At 35.3% G+C, this 27,322-nt stretch overlaps 5 protein-coding genes and 1 non-coding gene across 8 annotated transcripts; 2 read left to right on the top strand and 4 right to left on the bottom strand.

Annotated features, from left to right (window-relative positions):
• Positions 1 to 2,233: 2,233 nt before the first annotated feature.
• Positions 2,234 to 3,640, top strand: LOC141663976 (S-adenosylmethionine decarboxylase proenzyme-like). The gene has a single exon (XM_074469824.1). It carries the CDS (start codon positions 2,401 to 2,403, stop codon positions 3,478 to 3,480), a length of 1,080 nt encoding a protein of 359 aa, XP_074325925.1. The 5' UTR covers positions 2,234 to 2,400; the 3' UTR covers positions 3,481 to 3,640.
• A 1,748-nt stretch (positions 3,641 to 5,388) lies between these two features.
• On the top strand, positions 5,389 to 6,627 carry LOC141664665 (protein FAR1-RELATED SEQUENCE 5-like). The gene has a single exon (XM_074470617.1). The coding sequence runs from the start codon at positions 5,389 to 5,391 to the stop codon at positions 6,625 to 6,627; it is 1,239 nt and encodes a 412-aa protein (XP_074326718.1).
• A 2,143-nt stretch (positions 6,628 to 8,770) lies between these two features.
• Positions 8,771 to 9,884, bottom strand: LOC141668698 (ubiquitin-like-specific protease ESD4). The gene is made up of 3 exons (XM_074475680.1): positions 9,760 to 9,884; positions 9,285 to 9,650; positions 8,771 to 9,199 (listed from the first exon to the last, which is right to left on the bottom strand). Exons 1-3 carry the CDS (start codon positions 9,874 to 9,876, stop codon positions 8,903 to 8,905), a joined length of 780 nt encoding a protein of 259 aa, XP_074331781.1. The 5' UTR covers positions 9,877 to 9,884; the 3' UTR covers positions 8,771 to 8,902.
• A 4,526-nt stretch (positions 9,885 to 14,410) lies between these two features.
• Positions 14,411 to 18,565, bottom strand: LOC141668366 (F-box/FBD/LRR-repeat protein At1g13570-like). 2 transcript variants are annotated; one of them, XM_074475224.1, is made up of 4 exons: positions 18,429 to 18,565; positions 17,171 to 18,020; positions 16,902 to 17,060; positions 14,411 to 14,547 (listed from the first exon to the last, which is right to left on the bottom strand). In XM_074475224.1, exons 2-4 carry the CDS (start codon positions 18,014 to 18,016, stop codon positions 14,479 to 14,481), a joined length of 1,074 nt encoding a protein of 357 aa, XP_074331325.1. In that variant the 5' UTR covers positions 18,017 to 18,020; positions 18,429 to 18,565; the 3' UTR covers positions 14,411 to 14,478. The 2 variants fall into 2 exon arrangements, with proteins under 2 accessions (XP_074331325.1, XP_074331324.1); XM_074475223.1 differs by lacking the exon at positions 14,411 to 14,547 and adding an exon at positions 14,865 to 15,358.
• A 2,107-nt stretch (positions 18,566 to 20,672) lies between these two features.
• LOC141668138 (small ribosomal subunit protein uS3y-like) lies at positions 20,673 to 25,362 on the bottom strand. 2 transcript variants are annotated; one of them, XR_012552935.1, is made up of 4 exons: positions 25,059 to 25,362; positions 24,752 to 24,901; positions 22,127 to 22,251; positions 20,673 to 20,993 (listed from the first exon to the last, which is right to left on the bottom strand). XR_012552935.1 is itself a non-coding variant. In XM_074474841.1 (4 exons), the coding sequence occupies exons 1-4, from the start codon at positions 25,036 to 25,038 to the stop codon at positions 20,988 to 20,990; spliced, it is 330 nt and encodes a 109-aa protein (XP_074330942.1). In that variant the 5' UTR covers positions 25,039 to 25,362; the 3' UTR covers positions 20,673 to 20,987. The 2 variants fall into 2 exon arrangements, 1 of the variants encoding a protein (XP_074330942.1); XM_074474841.1 differs by having other exon boundaries at positions 24,990 to 25,362.
• Positions 22,622 to 22,779, bottom strand: LOC141669742 (U1 spliceosomal RNA). The gene has a single exon (XR_012554005.1). It is a non-coding gene; the product is annotated as a U1 spliceosomal RNA (small nuclear RNA).
• Positions 25,363 to 27,322: the final 1,960 nt, after the last annotated feature.

Genomic DNA, 27,322 nt, shown 5'->3' with positions numbered 1-27,322 from the left:
TGTTTAAAATATTATTTATATTTATAGTAAATGTGAATTTATAAATATATAAGAAAATATATTAGAATAATCAGATTATAACCAGATTTTTTCGGGTTTTTATTCGGGCCGGGCCGGGCCGAAGCCCGGGCTTTTAACCGGGTCGGGCCGGACTGGGCCGGACTTAACCGGATCGGGCCGGGTCAAATTTTCGGATCCGGATTTTTTGTGCATATTTAGGTTTAAGTGACAGCCACCAATCTGAGCCGATATCTTTAGTACGGTTCATATTGATTTATCCCTTGTGGGCTTGCCTCACAATCCAAATATTCTCACTTAACCTTTTGTGGTCCACTCTAACCTTCATTTCCTTTTCTTTAACTTTTCATGAACCATTACTTTTTTAAAAGCATATTCTTTTCTTTAGCTTGAATTATTGTTATAGTGATATTGATTTTTATATAAATTGAATCACACATCAAAGAAATAACATATTTGATTTCACTCATTTAAATTTCTTAAGAATACTACAATTTTTTTAATAAATAATACCCAAAATTAAAATTCTCTAAAATCTAAAAGTAGACAAGTTGAATAACAAAAGAAGCTAAAATATTCATCCATACAATATTCTAAATTAGGTAACATCAACAAATTCAACTCCCTCCCCTCACATCAAGCCAAAAATAATAAAAAAGAACAACAAAGCATTTGCTAATTTTGAGCTGTTTGGCTGCATCTAAACCACACATATATTTTAGGTAGCTATCTTTAAACAAAATCAAACACGACACTAGAATATAGGAAATTTCCAAGAAAAATGGCACAAAATGTAATTAACTGGACTAAACAAGGGTAAAAAAACAATTCCACCTAAAGGGTACCTAAATATATAGTCGGTCTATATAACTCTATAAATACACATAACAGCCCTCGCTTACGTCTCTCACAATCTCAATTACACAATTATCATCCCTCCCAATCTCTCTAGGGTTTCAATTTCTTCTGCGATTTTTTCATCTCGTAAGTTCGATTTATTTATTTTAAATTTATATAATTGCAATTACATGCGAATATACTGATGCTTTTGTCTTGTTTGTTCGATTATTGTTTTAAATTTGTTTGTTTTGTGATTTAGATCAATTGTACGGAGTTTATAGAGGCGGATCGTGATAATACAAGCGCGGATCTCGACGAATTTTAATTTAATATTTGTAAGTTTACATTATTTTCTGTTTTATTATGATTATGAGATGTTTTGAATTTAATGTTTTGATGTTTCGATATAATTATTTTTTTTGAATTTGTGTTGTTTACGGTACACACGCCTCTATTAGGTGTTAGAATTGTATTGATGTAGAAGCTTGTTTTCTGAATTTGATTTCGAACTGTTCAATTGTGTTTTTTGATTTTATTTTAAATTTACGAGGTTTGTTCATGTATTTTTGTGTTGTCTAATTAAGGATGATTTTGTACGGATATGTTATATTTGTATCCTTGTAATATTTTCGGAGGTACTGGTTTAGGCTTGTTAAGATTTTGTTTTGACTGTAAAAATAAAACTTAGTTATTTGTTGTATTGGTGTTATTGTTATGAAGTTTTGAAATCATTTTAGGGATTTTGGTTGAAATATGATGATGTTGAGGTTTCGTGTGAAATTCGTAATTATATGAATTTGACTTTCTGAAATATATATTACGATGGATACTATAATCTTTAATGTGCTTTTCTGCCTTTAATATTTTGTTGCTAGTATTTTTTGAACAGATTAAAGTCTCTATTTTTCGTCATATGTTAAGGGGATATTTTGTTTTGAGGCACTGTAACTATTAAGGTTTAGTAAGTTGATGTGTTGAGGGTTTTAGATGTTTAGATCCATAATCCATTGTTTTAATTGTGTTAGGAGGGAGGGGGATGCTTGTTGTCACATGTTATTTCTATATGGTACAACTGTTGTGGTGATTAATTTCTTGTTCTGTTTCTATTTGATTAGGCAAATTCATGTTTTAATGGAGACCAAAGGTGGGAAAAAGTCTAGTAGTAGTAGTAAATCTTTATCATACGAAGCACCCCTCGGATACAGCATTGAAGACATTCGACCAAACGGAGGAATCAAGAAATTCAAATCTGCTGCATACTCCAACGTAAGTTTCTGGATTACGATTAATGTAAATACTCGATAATATCATAAGATTGAAGTGTTAGCTTAAATGCTTTTTTTTTTGTTCTTGTGCAGTGCGCTCGCAAACCATCCTGATATTCCTAAGTCTTTCTGCAATAACGTCTGACGACGTTAATAGTAACTAGGTGTTTTAAGTTTATTTACATTCTGAATTTCTTTCCATTCACTCCTTTTCTTCTGCTCTCGGCACATCTCTTGTTTACTCTATTTCTAGTTGTAAACCATATCTCTCAAAGATATGGCAATCGAAGTCTCTGCAATTGGATTCGAAGGTTACGAAAAGAGGCTCGAAGTCTGCTTTTCCGAGCCCAGCTTTTTTGCTGATCCCGAAGGAATGGGTCTACGAACTCTTTCCAAAACTCAGTTGGATGAGATACTAGGACCTGCGGAATGCACTATAGTTGCTTCATTGTCAAATGACCATGTCGACTCTTATGTTCTCTCTGAGTCGAGTCTTTTCGTCTATGCATACAAGATCATTATCAAAACTTGTGGAACAACCAAGCTGCTCAAGTCAATTCCACCCATTCTGAAGTTGGCTAAATCCATCTCCCTCACCGTGCGTTCTGTGAGATATAGTCGCGGGAGTTTCATATTTCCTGGAGCTCAGTCATACCCTCATCGGAATTTCTCAGAAGAAGTTACAGTCCTTGATAGTTATTTTGGAAAACTTGGTTTAGGAAGCAAAGCTTATGTTATGGGCAGTTTCGACAAACAGCAGAAATGGCATGTCTATTCTGCATGTGCTGCTTCTCAGCACTCCTCCGACCCTATGTATACAATGGAAATGTGCATGACTTCTCTAGACAGGTCAAAAGCATCTGTCTTTTACAAAACTAATTCAAACTCAGCAGCTGTAATGACCGATAGCTCTGGTATTAGAGAAATTCTTCCAAATTCCAACATCTGTGATTTTGAGTTTGATCCTTGTGGATACTCAATGAATGCCATTGAAGGAAATGCAATTTCTACGATTCACATCACACCTGAAGATGGTTTTAGCTATGCAAGTTTTGAAGCTGCTGGATATGATCCAAAAGACGTTAACCTTAGTCGACTTGTTTCGAGGGTGCTGAGGTGTTTTGAACCTAGTGAATTCTCTGTTGCTTTGCATGCTGATGTTTCATCTAGCTTACTTGAGAAGACGAGCTCCTTGGAGGTTAAGGGGTATCATTTGGAAGAGAAAAGCTGTGAAGAGCTTGGAATGGATGGTTCCATTGTTTACCAAAAGTTTGTGAAGACTGAGAGCTGTGGATCTCCTAGATCTGTTTTAAAGTGTTGCTGGAAGGATGAAGAGAAGGAAGAAAAGGAGTACTAATTGAAGTTCTAAATAAAACAATAAAATAAATATGTTATTAGACTTGTGGCTGAATTTGCTTTTTCTGATACAGAACTGTTTTACATTCTGAGTTGTATTGTGTGGGATTTCTTGTTCAATTATATTTTATAAATTTTATAAGTTCATATATTTGTTACTATTCTTTTTGTCTGGTTTTCTATTGATTAACTTAATTATCATAATATTTCAGATTGTTTACCTGACGTTTTTATCTAATTTGTCAGTACTTGTAGTGTTTGGCTGAACCAGAATTTTATGGTCACGTATAATAATCCTTTTAAGCAACCAAAACGTGTAAAGTTAAGGACAGTGTTACTACTTGTTAAACCACAATAACTCGCATCTCATTACAGAAATTCCGGCACCGATCATCTTTGCATGACAGTCATTTAAGAAAAAGTACAATCGTTTTGGGATTAAAAATATTATTCTAAAGTTCAATAACTAATCACCCAGCTAGCAAGCTCTTGAATTGGAAAAGCAACAAACCCCGAAGGAGATATGCTACAATTAAGCTCAGAGAAACGGTACAGGTGGCTCTACCTCGCATCAAAATTTTACAATGTCATGGACCTAATGTGTCAGAAATGCTTGAACAGATAAATGGGATAGTTCTCAGAAAATAGAGACTCTAATTGGCTCTGGTGAAATTCTGATTTTACTGATAGGCGTCTGTGCTTTCCCAAGCGAGGGAGCTTTTGGGGTAAAGATGGGAAGCAATTGTATAAAGAGGACCAATCTGTAGCAACTGTTTGCTAATATTAGGTTGTTAACAAACAGTTTAAGGGCCGTTGGATGGGGGATGAACGGGTGAGATGGTACCCGAACCGCGGAAAGTTTCAGCGGTTGGTCTGGACGGACCGCGGAAAATTTTCGCGGTTGGGTGCTGTCCCCTTATCCCCAACATCCCAACAACACCTCATTTCACCACAAAAACACCAAAATTTTGTAGAAAAATTCTACTCTCTCCAAGTTTACATTTTAGGCGATTTTCATCAAGAACTTCAAGTTGTTTTGTCAATTCAAGGTATATTTCTTGTCTTAAATTTCTCATTTTCATGGCGGATAAATTATTTGCTCGCATGTTTCGTCATAAACGTCAAAATGAAAAAAAAGAGGTTATTGATTGTAGTTTACATCTTGATAGTTTAAATAGTAGTGAAGAACCTAAAACCCCTGTATATGTTGAAGATGATGATTTTGTAGATAGAAATGAGCAATTTATTAATTTAGATGACGATTTGGTTGATGTTGAAGATGAAAGTGATGGAAATGAGGTTGAAAATGAGGTCAAAAATGATAGTGATAATGTTGAGGGTGAGGATGAAATTGATAATGTAGAGGATGCAAATTTGTATGAAAATGTTGATGGGGGGGGGGGGAGTTCCATATTTGAATCAAAATTTTCAAAGTGTAGATGAGGCCGGTCATTTTTTTAGGGCTTATGCTTTACGAAATGGATTTGCGATTAAAATTCAAGCTAGCCATCGTAATAAAGACAACGAGATATATGGTCGTTTATATGTTTGTAGGCTTTATGGAAAAAGTGTCGTCGCCAAGAGTAGTCAAAATAAACGGCGTAGAGAGGTTCTTCCTAAAAGCGAGTGCAAGGTGAGGATGTATGTCAATTATCAAAAGAAAAAACGTCACTGGGAGGTAACTAGCCTTGAATTGGTACACAACCACGGTCTTGTTTCCCCTAGTAAGATGAATTTGGTACAACGAGAAAGACATGTCAACACCGCGACCCGTAGTTTGATAAAAACGCTTTATGGTTCGGGGGTTCGTAATTGTCAAGTGATGAATGTGATTGGTAACATTCATGGAGGTAATGACAAAGTTGGTTTCAATGTTTAACATGTTAGGAATGTGTTAAGAGACGAGAGGATGAAAAGGTTTGAGATTAGTGACGCCCAAGCGGGGTTGGACTTGTTGCATAGGTTGAATGAAGAAAGTGGTTCTAAATATTTTATTAGGACCGAAGTCGATGAAGAGAATCGCTTGAAGTGTCTAGTACGGATTGATCCGAGATGTATAATGGCTTACCAAAATTTTGGCGATGTTATGGCTTTTGATACCACTTATCGGACAAATAGGTATGCAATGCCATTTGTCCCATTTACCGGAGTCAATCATCATTATCAATCGGTAATTTTCGGGTTTGCATTGATGCGGGATGAACACGCGTCGACTTTTGAGTGGATTCTTCGTACTTGGCTTGAAGGTGTGGGGAATAATCCTCCATTGACTATAATCACGGATCAAGATCAAGCCATGGCAAGCGCTATTGCGGTTGTACTCCCGAATACTACCCATTTATTGTGTTCTTGGCACATTAGTCAAAAATTCCCGGAGAAATTAGCTCATTATTATTCGGCTTTTCCGGAATTCAAGACGGACTTCAACAATTGCATTTATAAATCTCTCACCGAATGTGTTTTTGAAGCTAGATGGGCGTCGTTTGTGGAAAAGTATCACTTGCAAGATCATAAATGGTTAAAGGGGTTATATGAGTTGAAGCACAAGTGGATTCCTACATATACTAGAAACAAATTTTCGGCGTTTCAAAATAGTACATCGAGGAGTGAGGGGATGAATTCTTTCTTTGATAAGTATGTGAGTTCGGCAACGGGTTTGAAGGAATTCATTGAAAATGCCCAAAAAGCATTGGCAAGGCAATTCATGAGGGAGAAGGAAGAAGATTATGTCACCATTAATCTAAAACGTCCTATGAAATTGCATACCACATTGGAGTATCATGCTTCTTGTATCTACACTAAGGAAATGTTTAGAAGATTTCAAGATGAATTGGTCGACTCTTCAAAATACTTTGTTGAAAAAGACCGACAAGCTAGTGAAGAAGGGGAGAGAATGGGGGATGTTTATACGTACTATAGTTGTTATAGGCCCATGTCCGAGCCTACGAGAAGAAATGTTTATTTTGTGGCATTCGAGAAAACAAGCTCTTTAGGAATGTGTACGTGTAGAATGCTTGAACATTCGGGGCTACCTTGTAGACACCTATTGGCGGTCTTCACTAAGAAACGGGTTTCGGAAATTCCCCCGTATTACATAAACCGGAGGTGGACAATGCATGCCAATAGAGTTGATGGTGTGTTGCCTTAGAATTTGGATGTTGGACAAAGTCATGAGATGACCTCAACCGATCGATTTAATAGCATGACAATGTTTTGTCAAAGTAGCATTGCATCCAAGGAACGGTATGATTATGCCGTTAGAGTGATGAATCGAGAAATACCAATTCTCGAAAAAATGAGCGTTGATGGAATTAAATCTTACGAAAGCAATTCGCAAGCTCCAAATGCAAGTGCTCATGAAGAAACAATTCTTGACCCTATTATGTCCCAAACTAAAGGGAGGAAGAAGGACGTTCGTTTCAAAAGTCCAATAGAATCGATTGGTAAAAAGGAGAAGCCGCCAAGAAGGTGCACTTATTGTCAAATGGAAGGCCATGATAAAAGGAAGTGTGCTAGTAGACTAGAAGATCTTAAAAATGTTCAAGAATCGCAATATAATTAGTGGTGTACCATTTTGTAACCGAATGTTGTAATCTTTAAATGGATTTCAATTTTAAGTGTTTAACATTGCTTTCTTTTTTGTTATGTTTTATTGTCATATAATTGCCAATTATTGTCATATAATTATGTTTTATTGTGATAGGTAATATGACTAGCGAGTATAGTGGTGAGAACAACTCCGATCATAGTTGTGATTCGGTTTCCCACGTTAGCAACACATTCTCGGACTCCCTACCAAGCGACTCGTGGTATGAGGACAATGACGAGGAAGATGTGGTCTCACCAACCTTTAGTGAGATGGAAGATGCATGTGCCGAGTTGATGCCCCTTGTGGACAATGACGAGCCGCCCCATGTGGAGGAAGAGGAAACGGACTTGTACCCACCCGATGAGGAGGCTTATAGGGCCAAAAATTGGATCGAGGCATGCAATTGGATGGAGGGTACTGAACCGTGGAGATTGGTGAACTCTCATCCGGATCCGTACTTCCTTCCGATCTTGAATTTGGGCAACAACACGCCCGATGGAAAATGGAAAAAATCCGGATGGAATGGCGGTAAGCTTGTTAAATGTGATCGGATTGCCGATATTGTAAACTTGAGGCCTCGTGAGGGTTGTAATATGGACCAAATACGCATCGAATATGTGAAGGGTTGGGTTTCACACCTAACGGGAGGGACGGAGAGGGAACGCGGGACATGTTTTGCAAGATTTCGTCTCTACGATGGCTCAAATACGATTCCGGTTACCATTTGGAACGACTCCAACCCTTACCCTTGGAAACTTACGGAAGGCCATATCCGTGATGGTTGTGTACTTGTTCTCTACCATATTGCATGCTTCGTGGATACTACGCAAGGAGTTGCTCAACACCGGTTATCCGGTGGTCTTTCTAATATACTAGGTATTTTTGGTTAGGACCAATATATTTCATAAAATTTAGTGGATTGTATTGATCGTCTAATTTTCATTCGAATCTATGTATTTTCATTGAATTTTATATGAATTTATATGAATCTTCTATGAATTAAAGTATGAAATTTGAGATTGAAAGTGTACCTAAAAATTTGAGATTGAAAAGTAAAGTTTACAAGTCGAACTATACATTACAAATTGTTATGAAATGTATTGAAAAGTTTTTTTCAATATTTGGACAAGCGTTGACTTTCGTTGACTTTTTTAAGGAATTTTCAATTTATCGTAAAAAATGAAAAAAAATAATTTTTTTTTTGAAAATCACTCATTACCATATTTTAAGACTTTTGAAATTAGTTTGGATTAGTGGAAGTTAGTTTAGGACTAACTTCCAAAAATTAAGCAATTTCAACAGAAGATTAATTTGCACATACTCTGTTTCCCCTGTATTTTGCTCTGTTTTCAGGTGCAAAAAACAAAACTGATGGACCGCGGAAATTTTCCGCGGTTGGGCTGTAGACGGACCGCGGAAATTTTCCGTGGTTGGGGCCATTAAATTATTTTTTTTGCAGATTGAAAACAGAGCAGCCAGGAAATTCACAACCAAAATTCACAACCAAATTCACAACCAAATCTACAACCAAATTCCACCAAAATCCCAACACCTACAACACCAAAATCCACCAAATTCCACCAAAATCTACCAAATTCCACCAAAATCCACAACAACCCAAAATGCTCAAAAATAACAAAAAACCAACAAAATTAAACAACGTCAAACCAAACAAACCAAATAAACCAAATAAAACCCGACAACATAAAATGAAATCCAACTACATAATTCAACAACCTAAAATCAAATGAAATCCAACTACATAATCCGACAACCTAAAATGAAATGCAATCCAACTACATAATCCGACAAACTAAAACACTATGAAATTCAACTACGAAGCCTCGTGACGCCTACGCATACGAATCCCGAGAATCCCCCTTGCCTTCCCTAACTGAAGCTCCCTGGCTATCCGATACCTAAAGGTATCCACCTCCTCCTGCGACCAATTTGGTACCTCAGCTAAGTCATATCCTTGTGTGAAGTAGTCCATGTACTTCATCACATAAACACCACAATCATTAGAGTTTCGTTGCTTTGGCCTAGACGGTAGAGCTAGGACCTCGGCTGAAGTAGGGTCAAGCCCCTCGACTGGGTGTACCATATGCAATAGCCTCGGCAACAACCATGACTGCAATGAAATTATGATCCGAGAATGAATATAATATACAATTGGTAAGGACTATATAGAAGACAGTAATAGTAGAGGAACATACCACCACTCGTATATCCTCACGATAATCCGGCTCGTCATTCATTGAATCTATGATAAGACCTTCAAATCGTCTAGTACCGAACATGAACAAAACCCAATGCACATCTCCGACACAACATGGGATGAATATGTAGTCCGCCTCGAGAACGGAAGGACCAACAGTAGCACTGGAAAACCCGGTAAAGCTACGTAATGCTTTATTCCATGCCCTCTGTAATGTATCTCCACCGACCCTCGATGCTTTTCTAATTTTCTTCACATGTCCTTTCCCAAGAACCATGAAGTAGGGATCCATGAAATAATAGACGGGTTTCCTCTCCCATATACCTCCAGTGTGAATCTCCTCCTCCCGAGTCCTTAGCAATCCCTGCAAGTATATATATGAATGCAACAAGTAAAATAAATGCAACAAGTAAAATTAATGCAACAAGTAAAATAAATGCAAAAACTAAAATATATTAGACAACGAACAATACCATATAAGTGTATATGATCCTGTCATCAACCCATGTTCCTGGAGCCAGACTCTGCATAGCTGATGCATGGACGTGATAGTCCTGAACACTAAGACCACCGGGATTCCTCGGCGCCATCCCAAAGCCCCATCCCTAATCTGAATATATAGCATTCTTCTTTGTCATGCTGAGACTCTTAGTGATACTCCACTTCTCCTCTTTCATCCTGCGGGATGCAAGCTTCGCGGGCCTACTAGATGAGGCAATAGCCTGGGGTGGCTGAGACACATGTTGGGATGGCTGTGTCATGTCAACGACATCCTGGGCAGGAATGGCTGGAATGTCAAAGTCGTCAGCCAAAGGTGCAATGAAATCTGGTTTTATGTTCTGAAATGTTGGAGGTCTGTAGGCGGGTCCTTTGATCTTCTTCATCAACCGAGAGAATGGTGTGAGGAAGGTAGCAGAAATCCTCCCAAACTCCTCCACAAACTCAGGAGGAACCCTAGCGTCCAGCTGTTTCAACATATTAAGCCCGACAACCATCTACAAACAAAAACAAGCAAACATTTTTTCATTAATTCCACAAGAATATCATATCATCAAGATGAAATACATGTGAATGCAAATTTTGTATTGTGTGGGTGTGTAATATGAAATATACATATTTGTAAAACACTTACAACTTCATAGCCCTCGAGGCTATCATACAACTCCCTCGTCTTGTACTGCTGCTGAGGCTGTGGATCGGGCTTCCCTATGCGCATACGAGATATATCAGCATACCACGCCATGTAATCAGCCTCCGAAGCTATGTCTACCGAGTCATCAACAAGGCCATCCAAATCTGAACAGAACCTGGCCCATTTGCCAATATCAATAAACCACTGCACCAGCCAATCCTCCCATGCAAACGTGGCATCCTTAGCCCCCCTGTAACCAACCATGTTCACCGGTGCCCGTGGAATCTGGGGACTAGCACCAAACTGTCTCGACACCCTGTCCGGATGCTGCCACTCGACCACGTCGTAACATACAAGGGGAACTCGACCGCACCCAGCTAACTGTGCCTGTATCATCTCGCTGTCCATAACATCCTCGAACCTAGCATACGGCCTCCAGACCACCTCATCACCAGCAACACCATCAAACTCACCCCTATAGAACGGTAAGCTGTGGTGAGGGCCTGACATCCTGCGCTTCTTCGAAACCCCGACATGAGTATCACTAGCATATGCCCATCCCTCAGCAACCGGATAATCCTCCTGACCGGGAGATCGTAAAGGCACGCCAATACGAGGAAATCTCTCGTAAGACCAAACCTGTAACACCCAGACACAACAAGCAATGCTCTTGCTGCCCTTCCTTGCAGCAATCTCCAAAACCCGGTATATATGAGCTAACACAGCTGCACCCCAAGCATAATAAGGAATCTCCCGCATATTAATCAACGGGTGCATATACCGAACATGAACAAAAGAGCGGTTGATGCTGGGGAAGAGGATACAACCCATAATGAATAGCAGATATGCCTTGGTATGTACAACCGTGGCCCTCATATTGTTCTTCTCAGGCTTCTGTGCACCATATCTCTCAAACAACCACCCCAGCTTGATGTTATTCCGATACAAAGCCTCCTTCACCTCCTCCTCGGTCAAAGGCTCAAACCAATTATTAGCAAAATACGCCGCCTTGTTCTCTATCACCCCACAAGTCAGCGCATCCCCCTGAACTGGCACCCCTAAAATAAACCCCACATCCTCCAATGTAACAGTCATCTCGCCCTGCCTCGTGAAAAAAGTGTTGGTCTCAGGTCTCCAACGCTCCACCAAAGCAGATATCAACCGAGTGTCAGTAGCCAAGACAACAGCAGGGTCTGCAAAAATCCCAAACCCAAGCATGTGTAGCAATTCCCGTTGTGGTCTTCTTAACTTCCACAAGTGCAATGACTTGTTCCCCGAATAGCTCTACAACTCATCTCTCCCTGCACCATCCCAAACATCCTCACTGACGTGATACCGATTGTCCCAAATAATATTATGTGCGTTAGGACCCGGCAACATATTCTCGAAATCATCAAAATTATCCATACCTGAAAATATTGCCAACAAAATTCATCAATCACCACAATAAAAACACCACAACGTACACAATAAAAACAATCATATTACGTTAATTCAATTTTACATACACTAAATTAATTCTAAATTAACACTAATTTATCCTAAAAATCGAATTAAATCAATTCCAAATTATGAACCCTACAAATTCTAAAAATTCGAATTTAATCATATTACGATTCATATGTTAATTCATACATTATTTAACCCTAAAATTTTGAATTACATACACAAAATAAGATTTACAACAAAAGAAAAATATAAGTTTATATCCTAAAAACATAAGTTTAACCCTACATATTCGAATTATCACTAAAATTGTATTGTAACACTAAAATTCGATTTATAAATAAAATAAGGTTTAATAATTCGCATTATCCTAAATATTATCCTAAAAAATGGATTTTACTATTTAGCACTAAAATATCACGAATAATTCTAAATTTATTCATAAATTGTCACGAATTTATCCTAAATTTATTCCAAATTTATTCCAAAATATCCTAAATTTATTCCAAAATATTCGAATTAACACTAATATTCGAATTAAAATTAAAAATTCAAATTTAATACACTAAATTAATTCTAAATTAACACTAATTTTAATTCCACAAGGATATTAAAATTTCGAATTAAAATTGTAAATTCGATTTAAAATAATAAATTTGATTATTAAAATTTCGAATGGAAATTGTAAATTCGAATTAACATTAAAAATTCGAATTTAATACACTAAATTAATTCTAAATTAACACTAATTTATCCTAAAAATCGTATTGAATCATGTCCAAATTATGAACCCTAGAAATTCTAAAAATTTGAATTTAATGTACGATTCATATATTAATTCATACATTATTTAACTCTAAAATTTTGAATTACATACACAAAATAAGATCTACAACAAAAGAAAAACATAAGTTTATATCAATAAAACTGTAAAGAACATAAATGAATCGATTATATACCTTAATAACGGAAAAGGAGAATGATTTAAGGTTGGGTTGCTGTGATTGTTGCTTGTGCTGGGTCTGCTGGCTGTGTGTTTGTGTTTGTGTTTGCAGGTTGCGGCTGTGTTTATGTATATAAGTTTGAGAGAGACTGTGTTTGTCAAGAACTAGGTAAACAAAAAACGCTACCAACCGCTGAAAATTTCCGCGGTCCGTGCGGAGGGGTATTTTGGTAATTACCACGGACCGCTGAAAATTTTCGCGGTCCCTTTGGTGCTGTTTTAATTACCAACCGTTAGATCCACCATCCAACGGTGGAGAAACTGTTTGTTGTATACCGGTCTACAACAAACGTTTGTTGTAGACCGGCCCCCTTGTATAAATTGGTGCTTGTGTGGAGTAGGTTGTATAAAGATGGGTTAAAGACAGAGTTACTTTACAAAGTTGATTTCTCCACTGTCAATGAATCATCAACGCATCAAGATCATTGTTATATTGGAATTGGCATCCCAAGTGTTCAATCCCACTCCCACTGCAATGCAGGGCTGCTCATGGGTTGTCCAACCCGTCCAAATCGAACCAACCCAATCCTTAATTTGGCCGACCAAAACGACCCATTCGGGATCGTGGGTTAATTAGGTTTTTTTTAGTTGGACCGTTTATTATGAGTTGGGTCAAAGTTTTGATAAATAAAATCTTAACCCAACATAACCCGGTTCTACTATATACACCCAAACCATTTTAGTACTGGTTTCCTTTGCAGTCCAGCTATCTGTTTGTGTTATTAGATCTACTGATCACAGACAGTTCTTGATTCGTTCTTAGGATGTACTAGGGGAGTCCCATTTTTCCCTTTTGTAATTAAAATAATTCTTAATTAACCTAAAATCATCCATTTGGAAGATAATTGATGATCAGTTGTAATAAGCAGGATTTTTAAATAATACCAGTCCTTTCTTCCTGTTTCTTATTGATAGTTTTATTTCCGAAAACAATTAAATAACAACGCCTTATCATTTTACCACTGCAAATACATGATAATTTCATTAAATTAGGTTGGCTGGTGTTTGTTATGCTGATTAGATTAACCAAATTAACTCAACCCATCACATAATTAATAGGATTGGGTTGTATAATTTTTTTGAGTTTAACGGGTTGATATTTTTATAACCCGTTTTAAATGGGTGGGGTTGTTAAAATCGCTAAACTAACCCAACCCAGCCCATGTGAAGCCCAACTGCAATGTTCCAAATCCATTTCATCCAGTTTGAGTCCCAAATGTCATGTCAGCACTAATTAGGACATTTACAAGTTTGACACTAATCACATTACAAAAGCCCCCGAATTCGAGGGGTAGATTCAGTACAGAGTTAATAGCCTAGAATGAGTGATTCCACTTTCACAGCAAATGAGAGGGTACTGTGTAGGCAATTTTTGCTTTAAACAACCTTCACTTTCCTAACACCATTGGTTGCTTCACTTTCCTAACACCATTAATTCATATGTTTTTAATCCATCAAAACCATTTCCAGACATAGATAAAGATGATTGAACTTCAAAATGCGGTGTGTAAGCTAAAGAATACTACTGATGGTTATTGCAACATGCAATACGTGAGTTGATCTCTAGCAGAAAACGTCTTAGAAAGCATTTCACATGGATATTATCAAAATCTAACCTGCAAGTATTCTTGGACGCCTCCGTGCTTTAGACAAGAGACTTGTTCTTACTGCATCTCCAACCTGCAAGTATAATAGGATGAGGTCTGTGGCATGTTCCTGATTCCATTAAGATTTTACGTTTCAAAAAAAAATTAAATGTTTAAATTTTTATTTAGAAAAAAATAATTTATTGAACTATACTTATATACACCTTAAAATGTGTACCGAACACTCTCTCTCGAATATAGATGAAAAGTCAATTACATTTTAATTTCGATTAAGCAAAAATTTAAAACTTATATGATAATACATTACATCACATAGTAAGATATAATAATATGTTAAGGAATCAATGGGCAACGTGACCCGAAATAATAAAATAAAATACAAGTCCACGGAATTTATAAAAAGAGGTCCAATTGGACCAATCTCAAGAAAAGAGGTCTGGTTGCTCCACAAAATACACAACCGATCTTCCCTTGAAAAAACACAAACTGATCTAAGGAGCCCGTACCCTTCACATTTGTTTCCCAAAATTAACAAAAAAAGAGGAAAAATATTTGCTTCCAAAACAACTCTACCACAACCACCATCAGTTTAGCCATATAATCTGAGCAGCTGCGGATGCTCTAGGAAACCTCATCAACTCTCGTGAAATCCTAAATGCTTGTTCGAAATCATCAATACTGGGATTAAGAAGATTCATACATCTAAGTGAAGGAGAAGATGCAAGCAAAAGTTTTATGAACTCAAGCTCAACGGACCCAACCATTCCATCTATTTCCACAGTTTCAAGTTGATTTGGAATGAAGTCAATCAAGTGTGTTGATTGCAAAAATTGTAACACCTTAAGTTCCATGCTTGGAGCCACGTTCGTATAATTCCCGGAATTCTACATACATGGTAAAAATAAGATCAAACTATTTAAGTATAGATAAACATGCAAAATTCAACTAATTTGGTCGGTACAAGATCTTATTTTAGGAGAAACATATATATACATAATCATAATTGGGATATTACGACAGATATAAGATAACTGTAGTTAAATGTTTATAATAAATTGTAACTTGTCAGAATATTTTTAAAAAAAGTGAATAATTATAGCAAATGGTGAAATAATCTTTAGCATTGACAAGTTGCCTCATATGTCAGAAGACTAAACATCACGATGAAATATATTGATGAATATAAAAATCATGCAAATTTTAGTTAGGACTTGATAAAATCCTATTATAGATAACATGAGAAGATTTTGGATATAATGTGATTATTAAATAGAAAGTACACACAAAATTTAGAAGAGAAAAAAAGTGAAAGAAAGATGTTGCACAAGGAAAAACAAGACAACAATTACATCTACAAACATAATTAAGAAAAAAAATATTACTTACAAGTGGAGAAAAGTAAGGCTTTTTAGAAAACAACTACACATTTTTTAGAAAGTAGAGTTTCAGATTTGTCATAGAAGTGAGCACAAAAATAAGAAAAAAATTGATTCAAATTTAGAATACAACCGGAATCATATGTCTTCGGTTTTAAAAATCAAAATATAAATGCAATCCAACAGTCGATTTGATTTCGATTTTGAAAAAGCTAGGTTTGATTCTGATTAAAAAATTGAATTAAATAAAAAGGAGAAAATTTTATAAATTAAATAAGTAAAACTCCATTAAAGAATTATTCTACCATCCAAGTTTACATAACTGAAATTCTGAAAATCTTAAGCATGAATAATGTCACTTGAAGATATAAATTGTCCATTTGTACGCCTTGAGCAATGTATAAAGGGAAGGGGGAAGGTCAGATGGCTGATGGCATTATTCCACTCTGTAGCCATTGCCTATACCAATGACTTCAAATCACTGCAATGCTCGTGTGGGTAATTAGTCTAAGGAATGTACTTACACTTCAATTACTGGCATATAGTAATGCAAGATTTGTTTGAAGTCCAGACAAACTTAACAAGTGGTGAAACACTGTTCTGGGTTTTATCAGTGGGATAGAAACATGTACAAGTTTATCTTATCATAAGGGCAATAATCTCCGACAAATAGATTGTCTCAGTGCATAAACAAAAATGAAATAGAATACAATCCTGAAACACATTAAATTATCGTAACAGACCATAGCATAGTATACACCTCCATGACCAACATATTATGTCAGTACATTTTAATCTTATAGAATAAATATGTACTTATTAATTTTGAAAACTCATATATCATATATTATTTATTTATTCTAATAATTGGTTCGGTCAGAACCTTTAACCAATTGAAATGGTTCGGTTTTTCGATTTTTAAGTTTTAGCTTTAGTTTGTGTTTTTTGCTCACCCTTAGTTTTAAGGCAGAACTTAAAATTTTTAAAAATGAATACTCTTTAGATATAACAACAATTTAATAATGGTTATATTGAGCAAACCAGTTCTTACCAGATGCACATACAAATATCGCAGCTTGGGCGAAATTCTGATTAAGCAAAGAACATTTTGAATCTGAAGCAAATCACATTCCAGATCGTAAAGGGAGATATCTTTCAATTTTTCCATTGTTGTAGGCCTCTGCATAACAGCTGCACCTGTTTCCAAAGACTACACACACATTATGCATATTGAAAAATGTGAGACGTTTGTTTGAATTGGCTAATATAATTACTAAAACACATTATCAATTAATAAAATTTGTAGGATGTTCACTTAACCTTGAGGACAAGTCCATCAAGTTGAAGAGTATGTATATTGGGCATTTCATCAACTAGCTTGTCCAAATCCATGGTTTGTTTTGCCTCTTCATTGAACGCGAGACAGAGATTTTCCACTTTTTGGGTGCATTCAAACCATTTCCATTCAACTTCTCCACAGCTCCAGATACTCAACAGAGTGATATTGTTCTTATATTTAAAATGGTCTCCCAAATGTTCAATTCCAGCACAACATTCCAAATATAATTCACTGAGTTGAGTCCCAAATGACATGGCAGTAGTAATTGTGACATTCACAAGCTTAACCCTAATCAGATTACAGAAACCTCCAGATTTTAGGGGTGGATTGAGTATACAGCTTTCGAGCTTCAAATGAGTTAACTTTGAACAGGAGAAGAAATAAGAGGGAATTTCATAGGCACTACTTCCTTTATTACGAAGCTTTAATATCTTTACTCCGTTTTTGGATATGTTTCTAATCCAATGAATAAAAGCTGGATACTTATGAAGAGGCAGATCATCAGGAATAAAAAGACGAAACTCCAAAATTGGGCCATTAAGAGTTAAAAGAACACCACTGACGATTCTTAAAACTTCCGATATTTGAGTTTCTTCATCTTTCGTAGTCATCTTAGAAAGCAGCTGGATAAAAAAATCATCATCAAAACGTAGGCATGTAAGCATGACCCATTTATCTCTCCATGCTTTCGAGAGGGTGCTTGTTCTTACTGCATCCCGAAGCGGCAAACATTTTAGGATGTGGTCAATCAAGTTTCCGGGCAAGTTGCTAATTCTATCAGTTCCAATTCCACAATCAAATTGCTCTGTTTTAGCATCACTTGACATGCTTCTGAAGGTAAAGAGTTAACAACCAAAATGAAAAAGATATAGGAGTAACAAACAACCAGCAACTCAATAGTTTTAAATTTGAACAACATTCATTTATATAACGGTTTTTCTATAATAATAATTATTATTATTATTATAATGTGTCCCAAAAAGTTATAATTTTATTACATTTTGGTTCTTGTTGATAATAACTGATAATGGTAGATCCCCGCGTTCACACAAATTTTACAAATCAAATTAACTTAAAATTATAAATTTCTCTGATTAGGTTGGCGGCGCCACGTTTACTTAATAGTTTATATAATTGTACAAACTAATGAATAAAATAACAGTATTAAAAAGTCACTTCAAAAATCATGGCAAAGATTTAAACCCAAGATATACATATTGTGAACAAGTAGTTGTATACCTGAATTTTTCAATGACAATGGTGGTAGCAGCTTCGGCCTTGGAGGACTGAGGGTCGGAAAATATGAAAGGGTTTTAGCCTTTTAGGGTTTGAGTTGCACTAAACATTAAATTTGATTGTATCGTCTGGGCTTCTCCGCCTTTGTTTCTTTTTTAGTTTTTTGAACCCGGTCTTATATCCGATTCTTTAAAAATAATTTTGAGAAATTATGAAAATAATACTTTTTTTTGAATTTATTTTTTGTGAAAATAATTGTAAAAATACATCTTGTAAATTATGAAAATGTACTGAAATTTTGGAAATTATTTTGGTTGTGTTTATGATTGCATTTAAGTTTGTATCTGATTGAAAATTTTAAGTTATATTTGATATATTTTAATATTTTTAATGTAATTTACAAAATCACCAAAAAGGTACTACAAGTTTGAGAAAAAATTGAAGATGAATACATTTGCCGAAGCAAAAATTGCACAAAAACAAATAATAAATTCTTATGTTTTACCTTCCTAAGCTTGCTCTTTCAGCCTTGTCAACACTTTTTCAATTATGGAAAGATAAAGACCATTTATTCTTGAAAATAAGTTTGATTAAGAGAGCAAACATATTAGTATAAGTTAGCAGATTATGGATTGGTGTGCTGTTAGAAAAAATGCGGTTGGAAAAATCAGATGACTGTTTGATAATTTTTTTGATATGTATATGTTTTGATGCAAAAAATTAAAAATAATAATGTTTTTGGTAAAGTTTGATGGTAAAATCAGCATCTGCTTCCCGCAAAAGCTGAAAAGCAGCTTTTTCTAAAAGCACGGGGATTTACTTTCTCTAACAGCAGCTTTTAAGCCAAAAGCACTTTTCCGAAAAACAACTTTTGAATTTTACCAAACAATTTTTAACTGCTTTTCAGCTTCTGTTGCTGTCGGCAACAGCAATACCAAACACATGAAAACGTGATTATTACTAGGGCTGTCAAACGGATAATTCGGATACGGATCTGCCTATATCCGGATCCGGATCCGAATCCGAAAAATCGTATCCGTATCCGTATCCGAATCCGGAAATATTTAAAAAATAATATCCGAATCCGGATCCGACGGATACTATCCGGATACGGATAATATCCGGATCCAAATCCGATTTTCAATCAGATTTTTTTATTTTATATTAAAAATTTAAAAAATTAAAAAAAAATTAAAAAAATATAGTTAAAAATAAAAATTCATTTTTAAAAATTAAAATAAGTGATAAAGTGATTTAATTATATTTAAATTTTTCAAAAATTAATTTTATTTTTCTTTTCAATATAATCGTTATCTTTAAATTGTTGAACTCAAATGATTTTTTTCTATATGTCTATAAAATTTGTATACACATAGTATTTAATATATATATATATATATATTTGTATGTGTGTGTATACATAAACACACTATAAATTTAATATAATATATTTTCAAATTATTTAAATATTTAAATATAAAATATATTTATTCGGATTCGGATATTATCGGATACGAATATGCCTATATCCGTATCCGTATCCGCAATCGTCGGATTCGAATACGGATAATATCCGCTTTGTGTCGGATACGGATAATATCCGCTTTATTTCGGATACGAATGCGGATTTTTCGGACGAATATCGGATTTTTCGAATTTTTTTGACAGCCCTAATTATTACATTACTAGCTTTATAGCCCCTGCTCTGGATTAGATCGACTTGGTGCATATATGAATGGTGGGGTGAAAATGCAATATATGTTATCTTGTGAGCGCCAAGTTCTCTGCCAATTGACGTTGTCTGAGTGTTATTTCCATCTTTTCTTTGCTTCCGTTAGTTGCCTGAGAGTTTTGTTACATAAGGTTTTAAGGCAAAGTTGGTCTCTCAATTTTTTTAATTTCTTTCCTCAACTTGTCAGAATTCCTCTTCTAGTGAAACTTGTGGGAATATTCATTTAGGAGCGACATTGTGATGGTACATCTTACATGTCAGCACTTATACTAGATTTTGTGAACCGGTTCATCACACATGTCGTCCTTATGCTAAATTGTTGAAAATGTTAACGAATAACTGACTGCTTCATATATACTAATTTGATGTAGCATAACTAAAACCTGAAGCAACATGCTATGATGGGCTCAGAAAAGTGAAATTTCTTCAACTTTGTGTTAGCAAAAGCATATTACTTGGTCAACCGAATCTGAATAACAAATTCTGGACCTTAACTTTTAAACTCAGGAACAAAATAAAGAAACATCACCACTTCCCCCAAATGAACCAAATAACAGTTGTCTATAACTTGACAAGCTAAAAGTTAAAACTGGGATCTATATGATCCCCGGTGGATTCCCCTGCCCAGTGGCACAGGCATTGCAGAATCGACATTAGACGAAGAAAATCAACTTGTACTAGAAGCAAAATGAAATAAGCTTTGTTTACAAGTAATCTGTCAAGCATCAACATATACGATCCTGTCATGTAACTGATTGTATTTGTTGCAATCTTGCCCACCAACATCTCAGATAGCAGAACTTATGTTCTTGCATCAAACAAACTTTACATTAAACCTGCAGTTTAGAATGATGTGTGAGATACCATGATAGTTGCTTATGATTGAGACAGAAATTAAACTCGCATTTTACTACCTAAAACGGTAAAAAGAGCATCAATAACTTTTGGACACATGATAAGCAAAATACAAAAATAAAAAAACAAATTCGTTATTCTAAAAACTAAATATGAAATAAAGCAGTAATAGTCTCTGGTAGCTAGAAACTCAGAATCTTTATCTTAGTCCTATAACAACGGAATATAAGCTCAAAACACTAATATTAAGTGGAAGACAGAGATTGCATATATAACTATATATCAAGGGGTGATTATCTACAATGTTTGTATAATTTTGTTCAGATGATCACGTCTTGATACTAAGCAAGAGCGTCAAACTTGCATTGCTCTGTACGCATTACAGCAACGACAACACTAAGTCACTATGCATCATTTTATAACTTGTCAATGATACATTCAGCTTCCATTTAAAGGAACAGGACCCTACTAAATATCACTAAGCACACAAAAATCTGACTTGAAATAGTCATCAAATTGCTATTATCAAGCATTTCAGTTAAGGTGGGTGATAAGTACAATTTAATTGTCCTATACTGTTGTGGTCAATGTGTAACAAAACGAACAATTTTCTTATAAGGAGCCTCTAATTCTAGCTGTGAAACCAATGCGACAATATCCTTTCAAAGAGTCCTTTCGTCTAGGAAAAAAAGGGAGTCACAAGTTCATCTAATCTTTTACATAGCTGCAAATCAGAGAAGGCCCTCAAGTTTAAAGTGGAAAATATTTAAAAAATGACCATTATAAACAACCCAAATCTAATATATGAATAAATGCAAGAATTCAGAATCTGCAAAATCTCTACCACATAAAGACAGAATAGACATATAACTGAGATATGAAAACAAACTCAAAACGCCTCATATCAAAGTAAATCAAAAATTTCAATAATATTGTAGACTCTTTACGTTTAAAGAAAAAGAAAAAGACGATATATAACAATTAATATAACATCCTATTTACTTGACATATATTAAGGACTTTAAACCACAGCAAACAAAAATACATAACAAGTAAAACATCTGGTAAATAATCAATCTGATTTTTAATTATAACTTGATTATAGGACACTGACCTTGTCATGCCCCGGCACCTTGAGTACATTTATTAATGACCAGAATTTGAGGGAGGTTTCCTCCGCCATGAAGGACAAGACTACTAATTTGTGTACATATTCAGAGAACCAAGTTGGGATGCACGCTGCGGAGGCATATAAAAGAGCAAGGGATTCAGGTGGACCTTATTTTGGAAGAGATCCTGATGTAAGGTAAAAGATAAGCATCTCACAAAGTCGAGGCAAATATGACTGGAGTTGAGGACTCTAGTACATATGCAGTCCAAATGCAATGCAATCATGTGGCCAAAACGAGGAAAAGATACAGCATAGAGGAAAAGATACAGCATAGACAACTATTTGGGTCAAAATATTATACAATGGAATTAGAGAGGTTAAAGGATTTGTGCCTAGGAAACTGAAGGAAGGTTTTAAATAAGGTTGAAGGCGATTAGGTTTGAAATAAAGCTAGATCGTGACATTTTTATTATTAATACAATTTTTTTATACAATTACCAGGGGCTGCGCGGACGCAAACCACCCCAGTCACAAATTATGATGCAGGCTCCACCACTTGGGTAGACCTTAGGCGAGCCCCTCCGTAGTGTAATGGAGGTCACTAACCTAGGCCATGGATATTACTGATCATCCATTGACCCCATCCAAGTAAGTTAGATCGTGACATTAATCTATACTATACTATTATAACCGGAATAAGGTATATTTTGGTATGCCTCTTTTTTTGGTTGGTTTGGTTATCCCCATTTATGACCGTTGGATCTTTTTAATCAAGTGATCAGGACCGTTATATTTAAATACTAAATAGTAAACACTACTCAAGTTTCTAGGTTCGAATCCCGCCAACAATAAATATTTATACTATTATTTAACACTTCTCAAGCTCCTAGGTTCGAAACCCGCCAACAACAAATATTTATATTATTGAACTTGAAACTTGAATAATTAATGGTCCAAATTTTATCAATTATATACTATTTAATATGAATTAAAGAAAATTTATTATAATTTTTAAATAATATAAAAATATTAATGAAGTCGCACGGGTTGTAAAGCTAGTATATCATAATATGTAACTATGAATAACATAATGTCAAATTGATTGTAAATGATATACACAAATAAAAGCCGATGATGTAAATGTAAATTATATTGTTTCTAAAGATAAAAAATTGATGACAAATAATCTACTGTTTCTAAAATTCAGAGAACTTGTAATGATGGAACTTTTCGAGAAGTTAGTACAATTATACATTCATAAACTGATCAAAAGTCCAAATTCCTTCCTGACAAAAAAGAGTCCAAATTCCTTGTAAAGCCTCGGGTAAAAATAGATAATAAAAACAGATAATAGTGATACATGTAATGGAAGGCAATATGAATTACATCTTTACAAAAACCTTGAAGTAAAAACAGTACAAACAAATTATCGATCAGATCTATACGATTAGTTATTTGTGTTAACCTCACAAATTAATAAATTATGGAATTCAAACCTTCACCAAGAATTTCACAAGTGATTAAACCTTACATCCGTGTAAATTCACAAGAAAACTGACATCAAAACACAAGCATCCATTTTTAATAGTAGGCAGTCTAAAATCAAGAGCAATCTGAACCCTAAATATGAGCCAAGAGGAATTGTATCATAAAGTGAAAGAATCAGGCGTACTTCTACAAGAAGACACCTCACATACACTCTTATTGATCATAACCCGACGGAAGTTAAGCGGAGGAGTGTGTGGGAGGGATACATCGCCACTTTACAGTATTTACATGCTATCTGACCTGGCACCTACCTGGCACTAATGTGGCATCTGACAGTATTAAATGGCTCACTGAACCCCCTTAGATGCAGTATTATATATATAGTCGATAATCGATAGTAGATAGTAGATTAGATTTGTAAATTGAAATTTAAAAAATATTGCCAGCAATGTGAATTAACCAAAAAAATCAAACAAGTTATAACACATCTCATTGAAGCTTCTATCTTCTCTCCACTGCAATATGATGTAGAGCGAGCAAGATAAGGACAACGGAAATTAATTTTGAAATACCTTATAGAATCTATTCAAAATTAAAATGTTCAACTTCATCTCTGAAGATAGAATAGGTAACAAGATCGTAAACAACAATATATAAAAAAATTGAGATACCTTATAGAATCTATCCAAAATTAAAATGTTCAACTTCATCTCGTAAGATAGAATAGGTAACAAGATCGTAAACAACAATATATACAAAAATGATGTCCTATATAGCTGAACCTGTATATTTACATGTGTTTTCAATCAATCAATTTACATCTAAATTACACATAATTTATTACATGATCGAAATCAGCTAAAATAACGAATTATAAACAACGGACCTTCAATCGTAACTACATCAGTACTATTAGAATTAAATAAATTTGATTACCTGCAGAAGAGATTGTATAAATACATATAATACATCACATAAAAATGTTATATATACCTTCCCTCAAATTTCACATTTCTTACATTTCTGCATTACTATTGATCAACAAAACACAGCTCATACAAATTATTGCATTACCAATCAATCACATTCAGTTTTTCCCCACAAAATAACATTTGTAATCTGAACATAACGACAAGATACCTGTGAATGAAAAGTTTGCTTCGGAGATACTCAGCCTGAGCAATTGCGCAGAGAAAATCCTGTTACTGACCTTCTGTGCATAAAGCTCCGGAACCTTAAATCTCTTCTGAACAACATTAGTCAGCTCCCTAAGCCTTCTTCCTTTCTCTCCTACAAATCCAAGTTAATTAAAGATAATCTAACTGCTTAACAACAGATACCAAATCAAACATTACAATCAATTGATGGTACTCTATACCAATAATATTTTGAAAGCTTGGAGCAATGATAATAATCTCAGTGTGCATAAGATACGAGTAACCCTAACCTCCAGGGCCGAGTGTCCATCCTCATCAGCTAACTCTCTTGTAAACAATTCACTCAATTCCGCGAAGAATACTCCATCAGCAACCAAATGCAATCACATACACCCTCATAATATTATATATACCTTCATTTTTAGACTTTTCAGGAGCCAAGATTAATTGCAAAAGAAATTATTCAAATACATGAATGCAGAAGAAATTAATTTCAAAATTTATAACACCGAGATTAATCAGATTAAAAGAGAAATTTATAATGTACCTACATTTTTCAAGACCCGTACATGCAAAATTGCAAACGATCCATCTAAGCTAATTAAGAATATACGGTGAACACCGGCATCCATCTTTGGGATATTAATTGTCTTTAGTGTCCACAATAAATTGTGAGAATATTGGGGGTGGCTGGGAATCGAACCTTAGTTCTCCCGCCAGCCTAAGCTCTGATACCACGTTGAGTAACCAGCTCATCTAAAACCTTAAGGTGTTAGAGGAAGGCCCCAATAAGATCATATATTTAACAAGTAGCGGTAAAAATAAAGGGTTTTAGGGTTCAAGTTGTATCAAGCATGAGTGTATTGTGAAGGACTAGCCTTTTGCCTCTCTGTTTTGCAAAAAAAATAATTTATTTAAGCTACTTATAAATAACAGTTTATTTAGGTAATTACAATAATACATTTTTATTCTAATAATTGTTGAAAATTAACAAAAAGATATCAAAACAATATGGAATGAAATCAATGATGTTTCTGTGAAAACAATCTGCGATTAATACATGTAAATCAAATAAGTGTGTGCGTGAGTAAACGAAATCAAACAGAGAAAGGTTGAATATAACCAAATGGAAATCCTCGAGTCCAGTTAAAACTGTCTCCTTAAAGCTATTTCGCCTCTCACCGTATGTGCGAGTCGATAGCCTCCCAGGATAAAACGAGATACCAGTATAATCGATAGATCGAATATACTCTCAGCGAACTTGAACTAAGCCCGAGAGCTATCACCGGAGTATTGGAAAATTTAAGACTAAAGAGACCGAGAATGAAAGAGAGGACTCTTATTCCCTTGACTTAATAAAACTGATGCCCTAAGACTCTATTTATAAAGAGAGGCTTGAAAGGACTTGTTTTTCTTTTCGATGTGGTACATGGTATTTATAAGAAAAACTAAGGAATATGTTTGTGCTACTCTCGATGTGGTACAAAACCACTTTTCATATTAAAATGTAAAACTTTGGAACATCAGTTCTCATTCACCTTTTACTCATTTTGAGCGTGTAAATATGCGTTGGAATCCCCTCGAAGAGGAGAATATGTTTCAATAAATACACACCACTAACACATAATGTGTCTCACTCATATAGAGTCTCAAAATGATTCACAACTTAGTCTAAAATACTAAGTTTGTCCAACAATCCCCCACAAATGAGATTGATGGTCCAGTAGCACGCACCACATAGACAGACAGACGCGAAGCTTGACTTGGTGATAGTTCCGGCGGTCAGATATAGCATACGATAGGTAGAGAATGCTCCTTGAACCTTCACTCGAATAAGTATATCGACTTTACTGGTAGACAGTATGACGCGATGTCCTTGAACTGTTCGACCGTTTGTGTAAACGATGACATACTCATCACTATATCTTTCCTGACTCATTCAGTTCTCATGATTATATCCATTTTGGCCATGGAACATCGTCCTGGTTCTGCAGGAGTTTTTAAAGAATTGTGCCTCGCGATTCTCCTTTGAAGCGGCCCCACTTCTCTCCCACATAGGTGATCTTTATCTTATAGAGTAACCCGCGTTTACTCAACTGAATTCCATGCGTTCACTCCTGAACTCCATGTATTCATCAAAGATCATTAAAAGCTCAAAGCTTAACCTCGTACCTTACGGGTCTCACTGTTTCCTCATCATAAGAACAGGCCAGGGGTTACCCCCACAGTGATTTGGTCATCATGATTTAGTTGTCCCATTGAACCAAGTTCTTGGGATCTCCGGTCAGCAATGGTTGGGTGTCCATCATGATGCCGTTAAGCAATAGGCTTAAGGCCCATCCCTCTCGATGATTTCTCAACCACTTCTTTTGATAACCCTTTGGTTAGTGGATCCGCGATATTATCTTTTGACGGTATATAGTCAATAGTGATAATTCCGGTTGAGATCAATTGTCTAATGGAACTGTGTCGTCATCGTATATGACGAGACTTTCCATTATACATCGTGCTCTGCACTCTGCCAATAGCGGATTGACTATCACAATGAATCCTA

This window comes from Apium graveolens, chromosome 6 (assembly GCF_009905375.1).
Source record: "Apium graveolens cultivar Ventura chromosome 6, ASM990537v1, whole genome shotgun sequence".
Taxonomy (NCBI): domain Eukaryota; kingdom Viridiplantae; phylum Streptophyta; class Magnoliopsida; order Apiales; family Apiaceae; genus Apium; species Apium graveolens.
This window is presented reverse-complemented; position numbering and strand designations above follow the sequence as displayed.

Excerpts from the sequence above, each read along its gene's own strand:
- LOC141668698 (XM_074475680.1), bottom strand. The coding sequence starts at position 9,876 with ATGGCGCCGAGGAATCCCGGTGGTCTTAGTGTTCAGGACTATCACGTC. Across the intron at positions 9,651-9,759 it reads GGATCATATACACTTATATG|GGATTGCTAAGGACTCGGGA; the intron begins GTATTGTTCGTT and ends ATATACTTGCAG. Across the intron at positions 9,200-9,284 it reads GTGAGGATATACGAGTGGTG|TCATGGTTGTTGCCGAGGCT; the intron begins GTATGTTCCTCT and ends ATTTCATTGCAG.
- LOC141664665 (XM_074470617.1), top strand. The coding sequence starts at position 5,389 with ATGAAAAGGTTTGAGATTAGTGACGCCCAAGCGGGGTTGGACTTGTTG.
- LOC141663976 (XM_074469824.1), top strand. The coding sequence starts at position 2,401 with ATGGCAATCGAAGTCTCTGCAATTGGATTCGAAGGTTACGAAAAGAGG.
- LOC141668138 (XM_074474841.1), bottom strand. The coding sequence starts at position 25,038 with ATGCACACTGAGATTATTATCATTGCTCCAAGCTTTCAAAATATTATT. Across the intron at positions 24,902-24,989 it reads AAGCTTTCAAAATATTATTG|GAGAGAAAGGAAGAAGGCTT; the intron begins GTATAGAGTACC and ends TTGGATTTGTAG. Across the intron at positions 22,252-24,751 it reads AGCAAACTTTTCATTCACAG|CGTGCATCCCAACTTGGTTC; the intron begins GTATCTTGTCGT and ends ATGCCTCCGCAG.
- LOC141668366 (XM_074475223.1), bottom strand. The coding sequence starts at position 18,016 with ATGTCAAGTGATGCTAAAACAGAGCAATTTGATTGTGGAATTGGAACT. Across the intron at positions 17,061-17,170 it reads TTGATGGACTTGTCCTCAAG|TCTTTGGAAACAGGTGCAGC; the intron begins GTTAAGTGAACA and ends ATGTGTGTGTAG. Across the intron at positions 15,359-16,901 it reads GATATTTGTATGTGCATCTG|AATTCCGGGAATTATACGAA; the intron begins GTAAGAACTGGT and ends CCATGTATGTAG.